We start from the raw sequence: 10,385 nt of genomic DNA on the forward strand, positions 1-10,385 counted from the left end.
TAGCCAGGGTCAGGGATACTAATTCTCGCTTCCGTCTGATGGGACCTGGGTAGCTGTCAAACTCTTCTTCGAAGGCACTGGCCTGATAATAATAAATCCTGGGTATCAATTGAACCATGATGCAAAATTCCCCACTATTATTGAAGGCTATACCATGAAGGCAGGGGGAGATCCCAGTGTTACAGACCCACCACCCTTCAGTTGGGGGTTTAAGATAATAGTCTCCCCTTGGTAGACTTTCGAGGGTTTGGTTGCAAAGATGCTTCCATTCTTTCTGGACTGCCCCTATACAGAATCCCACCCCCGTGACTTCTGACAAGGTGAGCTTTCGACGCTCTCCCCAAGGGCAGGCGGCACTCTGGTCAGTAGTGAGGTTGGAGTAGTTCCCCAGGAAAGCTACTCCTTCGTAGTAAGGAGGGCTGGCGGATAAGCAAAGCCAGCAATCTGCAGTCAATGAGGGTGCTGTCTGATTTAGGGTGCTGAAGCTGCCCTGGATTAGGGAAGTCTGTTTTGCTACCAGCTGGGAGATCGGCCTTACGGCCGAGGAGGGTGTACCTGTTCTGTTGGTTGATGAAGGGGTCAAGTGCCCTTTGTTTGATGGTCGGCGGGTGGGTTTCTGGTGTGCCACCCAAGAGACCCCGTGGCCGGAAGAGGGTGCTATATAACCTGGTCCCATCGGGACGGGGGTGGGAGTCTCAGTTTTTAGTTTAATGGAGAAGGTGAATCCTTTGTCCCACCCTGTCATATAGAAGCGTAGCCCCCACGTCTTCCCCATCACCCAGGTAGCGTGCTTCCCCTTTTCTGTAAAAGAGATGTTCAAGGGGTTGCAGAGCCCACTGGTCTCACAACTTCCTGCGGATATGTTTCTCTGGACAGTTATTAAGTCCCATAAAGAAGTAGGTTGCCACCACGCTGCCCCCGTTGTCTCGCACCCCCACTCCCTGCAGTAGAAATCCTCTACTCCTCCGCACCTCTTGGCCTCACTCTTTGTCCTACCGTCTCGAGGACAGATGTAAAACTGGGTTGCCCGAATCCGCCACCTCGCCCGGGGGTAACTGCACCCTGGGTGTCCCCAACTGACTTGGTCTCTGGCATGTCTTGCACTCAGCCTGACCTGATTTGCTTGTAAATAAGTTATGTCTGGGGTGTCCCATCCCTCCAAGCCGGCCATAAGGGCACAGGTGTCTGGGGTCAGGGAGGGCCACCAGGTCCCAGGAGGGGATTCCTTGGTGATACTCCATACAGTATCACCAGTTTGAGAGAGAACTTGCCAGGTCAGTCGCCTGGGGGTGTGTGGGTGGTCACTACTTATCAGTCTCGGTTGTAGGAGCAGGAGTACGGCGCAGGCGAAGCTTGAGGGGATTGTCAGTCCGTTCTGTAGTCCAGCCTTTGGACTCATCCTGGGAGGCTTTTTTGACATGCGACGCGTGGACCCAGGTCGAGATCCCGTCTACCCGAACCGCTGTAGGCGTCGTCAGTAGCACGATGTAAGGTCCTTTCCACCGTGGTTCTAAGTTGGACGAGCGGTGCCTTCGGATGTAAACTGAGTCCCCAACCTGGAACGGATGTGGCACGGTCAGCTCTCCCGGCTTGTAGGCCTCAGCCAACGGAGCCCACACGTCTCTCTGGAGGATTTCGAAGGCCTTCAGCCTGGCGAGAAGAGATTGGGGAGCAGACAGCTGAGAGGGATTACTCCAAGGGTCTATAGCCAGGGGCGGCGGTGTCCCAAAGAGTAACTCGAAAGGGGTTAGTCCTACCGAATTGGGGGTGTTCCGGGCTCGGAACAACGCATAAGGCAGGAGGGCTGTCCAGTCTGATAAGCCAGTCTCTATGGATAATTTTGTCATGGTCTCTTTTAAGGTTCTATTCATTCTTTCTACCTGGCCTGAACTTTGGGGATGATAGGCACAATGTAATTTCCACTTGATCCCCAGTACCCTGGCCAGCCCCTGACTTACCTGGGCGACGAAGGCCGGGCCGTTGTCAGACCCTATTACCTTGGGGAGTCCGAATCTGGGTAAGATGTCTTCTAGTATCTTCTTGGCTACCACGGTCGCGGTCTCGTGTCGCGTGGGGAAAGCTTCTACCCACCCAGAGAAGGTGTCAACAAAAACTAAGAGGTACTTGTACTTGTATTTTGTAGGCTTGATTTCAGTAAAGTCTACCTCCCAGTGTTCTCCGGGTCGGCTCCCCCTTCCCCTCTTCCCTTCTGGGATGGAGGTGGTTTTTGCATTGACCAACTGACAGGCCCGACAGTTCTGAACAATTCCCTCTAATGTCTTGGTGAGGCCTTGGAAATGGTAACCAGTGTTACTACAGAGCTTCCTGAGGCTCCTTTCCCCTAGGTGGGTGAACCTGTGAAGCTGGGTCAGGTATTCAGCTGCCGCCTCCCTCGGGACAATGGGCTTACCTTCAGCCTTGGTGGTCCATATGCCTTGTTTTAACCTGTAGAGGTCAGGCCGGTCCCGGAACTTCTCCTCTTCTTTCTGGGAGTATGATGGGAAGAGTGGCTCCGGGGGGGTCCGGATCGGCCAAGCAGTCAGCGGAAGTATGCTGGGCTGTAGGGCCACCTCCTTGGCGGCCAGGTCGGCCCTTCTGTTCCCCTCGGCTACCTCAGACTTTCCCTTTTGGTGCCCTGGGCAGTGTATGATAGCAAGTTGCCGGGGCAGCAGAACGGCTTCTAATAATTGTAGTATCTCAGCCTTGTTTTTAATTTCTTTCCCTGCCGAAGTTAACAATCCCCGCTGCCGGTAGATGGCAGCATGTACATGTGCTGTGGCGAAAGCATATCTACTGTCAGTGTAGATATTGACTGCCTTCCCCTCTGCTAACTGTAGGGCCTTAGTGAGGGCGATTAGTTCCGCTTTTTGGGCCGAGGTTCCTTCGGGGAGGCTACTTGCCCATACCGTATCTTGAAGGTCTACAACTGCAGCTCCTGCCTTCCGTTGCCCATCTAGGAGAAAACTACTCCCATCAGTGAACCAAGTGTAGTCCGCCCTCGTCAAAGGGGTGTCCTTCAGGTCTCTCCGAACCCCGGTCTCCTCTGCTAGGATTTCGAGGCAGGGGTGTAGGACCTCCTGTCCTTCTTCCCCTTCCGTGGGCAGGAGGGTGGCCGGATTAAGAGTCACAGGAGCCCCGAATGTAATCCTTCCTTCATCTAGGAGTAGACTCTGGTAATGGGTGACCCTGGCGTTGGATATCCAACGGTCAGGGGGTTGACGGATGATGCTCTCCAAGGCATGTGGGGCAATAACAGTCAGCTTCTGGCCCAGAGTTAGTTTATCAGTGTCCTTGACGAGGAGGGCAGTGGCCGCTATGGCCCGGAGACAGGCGGGCCACCCTCGAGCCACAGGATCTAGCCTTTTGGAGAGGTAGGCCACAGGCCGCTTCCAGGGTCCGAGAGCCTGGGTCAAGACCCCACGGGCTACCCCTTTTCTTTCGTCAACGTAGAGGGTGAAAGGTTTCTCTACATCGGGGAGGGCCAGTGCTGGGGCCGAAAGTAGGGCCTCCTTGATGTCTAGGAAGGCTTTTTGGTGCTCCTTTCCCCAGTGAAAGGGCTGCCCTTGCTTGGTTAGTGGGTATAGGGGCTCTGCCATAGTGGCAAATCCTGGGATCCATAGGCGGCAGAACCCGGCTGTTCCTAAGAACTCTCGGACTTGGCGAGGGGTCTGTGGAGTGGGGATCTGTAGGACGGTGGTCTTTCTCTCTTCCGTTAGCCACCGTTGTCCCCCTTCTAGGGCATACCCCAAATATGTGACTCTCTTTTGGCAGATTTGAGCCTTTTTGGCAGAGGCTCGATATCCCAGCTTGGAAAGTTCGGACAGGAGACCCCGGGTTCCCGCCAAGCACTCCTCTTCTGTGGCTCCCGCCAAGAGGAGGTCATCTACATACTGGAGGAGAGTCACTTGGGGGTGTTCTGCCCTGAATATTGCTAAGTCTTTATGGAGAGCCTCATCAAAGATGGTGGGGGAGTTCTTAAACCCTTGGGGTAGCCTGGTCCAGGTTAGCTGCCCGGAATCCCCCGACTCTAGGTCCTTCCACTCGAAAGCAAATAATTTCTGACTCTCCGGGTGGAGTTTGAGGCAGAAAAAAGCATCTTTAAGGTCCAGGACCGTATACCAGATATGACCCGCCGGGATAGTGCTGAGGAGGTTATAAGGGTTTGGAACAGTAGGATGGATATCCTGAACCCGCTTGTTGACCTCTCTCAGGTCCTGGACAGGTCGATAGTCGTTGGTTCCTGGCTTTTTGACCGGCAAGAGGGGAGTGTTCCAGGGCGATTGGCACTTGACCAGAAAGCCCAGGCCCAGGAGGCGGGTAATGTGGGGCTGTATTCCTTCTCTAGCCTCTCTGGGCATTGGGTACTGGCGAACTGCTATTGGGGTGGCTGCTGCCTTTAGCTCGATGATTACTGGTGGTTGTTGGGTGGCTTCTCCAGCCCCAGCAGTCTCTGCCCACGCCCTAGGAAATTCCCGTAGCCAGTGATCGAGGTCAGCAGGGGTCTTACCGGTCGGCTGAAAGAGCCGGTGTTCATCCTCTAAACGGAGAGTGAGGGCCATCGGGGGTCCCCATTTGGTAGTAGGTCCTGCTGGGGTGAAGGTAATTTGGGCCCCCAGCTTGGTCAAGAGGTCTCTCCCCAGGAGGGGAGAGGGACACTCAGGTATGACGAGGAATGAGTGAGTCACTTCTCCCCGGCCTAGGTCAATGCTCCGGGTAGTGGTCCAGGGGTATTTTTTATGCCCCGTAGCCCCTTGTACCAGGGAGGTCTTTCCCGATAGTGTCCCAAATGGGCTTTTGAGGACTGAAAACTGGGCTCCCGTGTCTACCAGGAAGCTTACTGGTTTCCCCTCCACTTTGAGTATTATCCTGGGCTCAGGGAGGGGTGCCGAGCCCCGACCCCCCTAGTCACTGTCCTCGTGGAGGGCTAGGACTGGCTTGGTTTCCTTTTCCTTGTTTTGCTTTGGGCATTCATTCTTCCAATGTCCATGCTCCTTGCAGAGCGCACACTGGTCCCGGTCTAGAGGTCTCCGGCTGCCGCCCAGATTAGCCCTTTCTTTCCTACCCTGCTTCTTTCCTGCGCCCTGTTGGGGCTTTTCTCCTACCGCTATGGCCAGGATACGAGTAAGTTGCTTCTCCTGCCTCTTTTCCCTTTCTCTTTCCTTTTTCCTCTCTTTCTCTTCTCTCTCTTTCTCCAATCGCTGCTCCTTTTCCTCCTCTGTCTCCCTCTTATAGTATACCTTCTCAGCTTCCTTCACTAAGTCTTTTATCCCTAAATCTTGTAGCCCATCCATCCTCTGTAACTTCTTTCGGATGTCCGGGGCCGACTGACCTATAAAGGCCATTGCAACAGAAGCACTGTGTCCCTCAGAGGTTGGGTCAAATGGGGTATACCTCCGATATGCCTCCATCAGTCGCTCAAGAAAGACCGACGGGGGCTCTGTGGGTCCCTGTATCACCTCTCTTACCTTTGCCAAATTAGTGGGGCGTCGTGCTGCCCCTCTGAGACCAGCCACCAGAGTCTGGCGATAGACCGACAGCCGCTCCCTACCTTCAGCGGTATTGAAGTCCCAGTCAGGGCGGGCGAGGGGGAAGGCTGTGTCGATGAGGTGGGGAAGCTGGGTCGGGCGCCCATCTGGCCCACGGACACTCTTCCGGGCCTCTAAAAGGATCCTCTCTCGTTCCTCTGTAGTGAATAGAGTCTGAAGGAGCTGCTGGCAGTCATCCCAAGTGGGCTGGTGAGAAAACATGAGGGACTCTACCAGGCTAGTGAGCCTCAGGGGGTCTTCGGAGAAAGGGGGGTGATTAGTTTTCCAGTTATAGAGGTCAGAAGACGAGAAAGGCCAATATTGGAGAGGGGGCAGAGTAGGGGTACCATCATCGGCAGGGGGCGGGGGAGGCCCGAGGGCACGGAGTGGACAGGCAACCGTTGAGTCGGGCGACTCGGCAGGCTGGTGACGACGACTGCGGGTTCCTCGGGCCGGGCCTTCCGGGTACAGGGGTCCTGGCAGGGCAGGCGGGGCTGAAGGTGCCGGGACCAAGGAAGGGGGGTAAGGAGGGGGAGGATCCAAGAGAAGAAGATCAGACTGAGAGTCCTGAAGAGGTCTCTTAGTCTGGTCCCCCGTGGTTGCCGCCACAGCGACAATGGCCGACCTATTTCTGGGAGGAAGAAGGGGTCGAACCCAGGAGGGAGGGTCTCGGGCCAGGCTCTGCCACACAATTATGTAGGGCTGCTGGTCAGGGTGACCTGTCCTGGAATCAAAGATTTTGTTAAAGACTTCATTAAGAACCTGGGTGTCAAAGGTTCCCTCTACCGGCCATCCAACCCCGAAGGTAGGCCATTCAGACGAACAGAAAGTCTGCCAGGGTCCCTTCCTAACAATCACAGACAAGTCCGAGCCGCGGCCTCGAACCTCTTTCCAATGATCAAGAGTCACACCCAAAGGGGTCGATTTTCCTTGACCCATGTCGGTGAAGAAAAAACTGAGACAGAAAATGACAGAAATGAGACCACAAACAAATATGAAGTCGGGCCGCGGCAATCCTCGGTCCAACCACAACGCGACGGGCGACTGACTCATACAAAACCTGACCAAAACCTGACCTCAACCCCGGGACGTCTCCCGGGGACAACGGTTTTTGAGAGTCAGACCCCCTGTCTGACCCAAAGACTGTCCTCCCTTACGGCAGGAACAGTCCCGTTGGAACCAGAATAAAAACCGAAACCAGTCGCCACACACAGAGACACAACACAAAGACAGACAGTCGGCCGACACAAAAACTCACCTCCAAGATGGTCTTGGTCGTCTCTGTGGCCGCCACAGATCCCGGACGAGCCCCCAAATGCTGGGCCAAAGACCCCCCTGGTCTCTGGTCCTGACCGGTGGCGACCCCGAGAGAGAGAGCCAGGAGACCAAATTGATGCAAACGCAAGAGGCTTTATTCGAGCGCTCGGTCTCACAGCCCGCAGTCACCAAGGGTGAGTGCTAGCTGGAGCCCCGAGCGAGGGAAAGGGTACAGCTTTTAAAGGCAAAAACCACACGCAGGTGGCCAAAGAATTTTCCATACGTTAACAGGTTAAGCTTTAACAGATTAAAGCCATTGTTACATTCTTGTGGTTAGGGTGTTGCTGGGGCATTAATCACTTAGTTTCTTATTTTAATTTTTAAAAGGTCAGGGTTGCACAAACAGGATATAACTAACTCTGACCCTGGTTTCTGTTTTTCTCATAAGAAGCTGAGGGGGGTTTTTCTTGGCCTCACATCTCCAAGACACAGACTCTGCCTCAAAACTGCTATCCACACCCAGTGTGGGTTTCTTCTGCTCTAGCATCCAAGATAGCTACTCAGCAATGACTGCTCTCATCTCTGTGGCTCCTGCTCTGGGGTGTGTGTGTGTGTGTGTGTGTGTGTGTGATGAGAGAGAGAGAGATAGATTCAAGAGAAAGCTGTTAAGAGATAACTGCCAAATTCTACAGCTCAAAATAAATATGTTGAATCTCAGACCATGCCCAATATTACCCACTGGGTCAGAACTCAAATTCCATGCAAGGCCAGATTTTAAAATGGAATTTAAAGATTTTGGGCCTCAGACAAAAGCCAGACCACTTCCAGAACTCACTGCAGCCCCAACCGGTTTGGTTCAGTGGATAGAACATCAGCCTGCAGACTGAAGGGTTCCAGGTTCGATTCCAGTCAAGGGAATGTACCTTGGTTGCAGGCACATCCCCAGTAAGGGGGGGAGGGGGGCGCCCCGGGAGGTGCAAGAAGCAGCTGATTGAAGTTTCTAATTCTATTCCTCTCCCTTCTGCTCTGTAAAAAAAAAAAAAAAAAAAAAAAAAAAAAAATCAATAAAATATATTTTTTTAAAAAGAACTCATTGCAGTAGGACATGAACTCTTAATGTGGTTGTGAACTGTCCTTTCACCTTACATGTGAAAGGACAGTTTCTTGTTAAGTACACTGTATCTGATTTCTTAAGCGTTGTAGGATTGTGTAGGAGCACAATTTGCATCCTACAAAGCTTGGACAATGATTCTGTTTGAATCAGAAGAGATGCTGACTTGGCTATTGCTTTTGTTCAAAAGAATCGCTTCATAAGTCATTCGCTGTAGCATTCATAGCTCAACACCTGGTCTCGAGCACACTGGTTTTCCTCTCCTGCTCTGATTGTTTAATTTTATTTACAAGTGGTTTCTGGCTGCAGGAAGTCAAGGATAGAAAGATGAAGTCTGGTGTTCCGGGTATGATGAAGTGGAACCCTTCCCCTCACTAACACGACCCTCCCGTAATAAACACCGATCATTCTCTCTGGCCACCTGAGCACAGCCACACACACAGGGCGAGGAATGCCCTCGCAGAGGAAATTAACAAATGTAGCGTAAATGAACTTCACTTGTTAGAGCGCAGAGTTAATGAGCCTGAAACGTGTGCGATTAGTCCAGGAACGTGGGCTTGGGCCGGCTCCCGAGCAGCGGAGTGCATCCCAAACGCTGGCAAATCTAGGCCATTTGTCACAGGAGGGAGAGAAGCGAGATCCACGGTCAGCGACAGCCCTCATCGTTGGAGGAAAGGCAACCACAATGCACAGGCAGAGATCCCAAAGACAGCACGGCCAGGCACTGTGCAGCAGGGAGAAGCATTCTCAGGTGCACTGAGTGGATTTGGAAGACACAAAGATTTATCTTCATAAAATTCTATTTGTACCCACAGTAAGAGTCTTCATATTAAACACACATTTAGCCTTAATAATAGCCCTATTTTTTCACAATTCGGTCTGAAAGTGCCTTAGGTTTTGTCCCATCTACTTTTAAATGTTTTAAATGTTTAAAAGGGAAAATAAAGGTGAAAATACAAATGTGAGGAAAATGCTATCCTACTGAATGCTCTCAATAAAACTTGAAGCCCTGAGCCAGCCCTGAAGTCAGACCGCCTGGTGGCAGCTACTGACTGTCCTGACCCCCGAGGCCATGTGTGTGTCTTGGACTCGGGTAACCATCGTCGCCTTCCTGTGCTTCCGTGTCTTCTGCTGAAGATGGGAGTGAAAATAGGACCTGTAGATGCTTGTACCTGAGGTGCCTGGTACTTAATGCATTTCTGTTGTTATTTCAAAAGATATCTTATTCTCCAAAAGAAATGATTTCTACCTCCCACCATACAAAAAATAATAAAAATAATTGGACTAAAGGTTTCAAAGTTAACCATGGAGATTTAAAAATCCCTAGAAGGCTTCTGTTACACAAGAACAAGCCCTAGAGGTCAGCTAGGAGGAGACGAGCTATGTTATATATGCAAAACCTGCTGAGAGGGAAGACTTTGCTGTGTGTTTGTTTTGTTTTGTTCCTCACAAAGGAGTGATAAAAACACGAAATAAAGAGCATGAGAGGAAACGTTTGGAGGGGATGGATACGTTTACGAAGTAGATTGTGACCGTTTCACGTGTGGATACCCCTCTCCAAATTCATTACATTTTATCCGTTAAGTATGTACAGCTTTCTTTCTCTCAATTATACCTCCATAAAGTGGTTTCAAAAGGGAAGAAGGAAAATGTACAATCTTGAGGAGAAGTTTGTGTAAACAGGACAGCAAAACTGTTGTTCCAATTATGCCCCAATTAATTGGTTATCTGTCTAGACTTAGTGGGACAAAAGCAATACTGGCCTTATCTCTGGTACTTCAGTGTCTAGACAGCTGAGCGAATCAGAACACATGACACACAGACAGAATGGGTATGCTCTCACACAATAGGGTTTATTTCCCTATTCCTAGTGGGTCCTGGGCTCCGGCAAGGCCACCCGGCGATGCACAGTGAAGGACAGACGGTGAAAACAGAGACAGGCAGGCGGCCGCAGCTGGTTCGGGCTCACACAGCAGAGCAGTGAGGGGCTTGTCTCTCGGAGCGACGTGGAGTCCTCTTATCGGGCAGGAGACCTCCACTGAAGCTGGTCCCGGGTTATATGGACCGCGGTAACCAACTGTCTCCTTATAGGTGTGGGCCAGGCGGTGTGCCCCATGCCGGGAGCAGGGTGTTTACACTTTAAGGCACATGTGTCAAACACAAGGCCCGAGGGCCAAATCCTTGATAGCATGTGAGTTGGTTAACAGCACTGTTAAGGAAAAGATTGTTCCACTCATTTTAAATTCACATTTCTGGTTAACATTGTCAGTTTATGACTGTTCAGTAAACCATTCGGCCCGCGATTTAGGCTGGATTTTAGATTTTGGCCCCTTCTCTGATTGAGTTCGACACCCCTACTTTAAGGGCTCAGAGCTTTTACATGAAGATACTGGGGTGTTCATTCATTTTGGAAGGCACAGAGTATTGGGGGTTTTCACACAGCAAACATTTCACACAATAATTATTTCATACATTAGGGGGGTTACATTATC

The 10,385-nt window shown here is 51.6% G+C and overlaps 1 protein-coding gene across 1 annotated transcript; it reads right to left on the reverse strand.

The window, feature by feature from the left end:
- Window positions 1–1,304: 1,304 nt before the first annotated feature.
- On the reverse strand, window positions 1,305–6,464 carry LOC118732224. The gene is given in 1 exon segment (XM_036461355.1): window positions 1,305–6,464. A coding segment is annotated over 1 exon segment (5,160 nt).
- Window positions 6,465–10,385: the final 3,921 nt, after the last annotated feature.

Source organism: Pipistrellus kuhlii, unplaced genomic scaffold (genome assembly GCF_014108245.1).
Source record: "Pipistrellus kuhlii isolate mPipKuh1 unplaced genomic scaffold, mPipKuh1.p scaffold_m20_p_36, whole genome shotgun sequence".
In the NCBI taxonomy this organism is placed as follows: Eukaryota; Metazoa; Chordata; class Mammalia; order Chiroptera; family Vespertilionidae; genus Pipistrellus; species Pipistrellus kuhlii.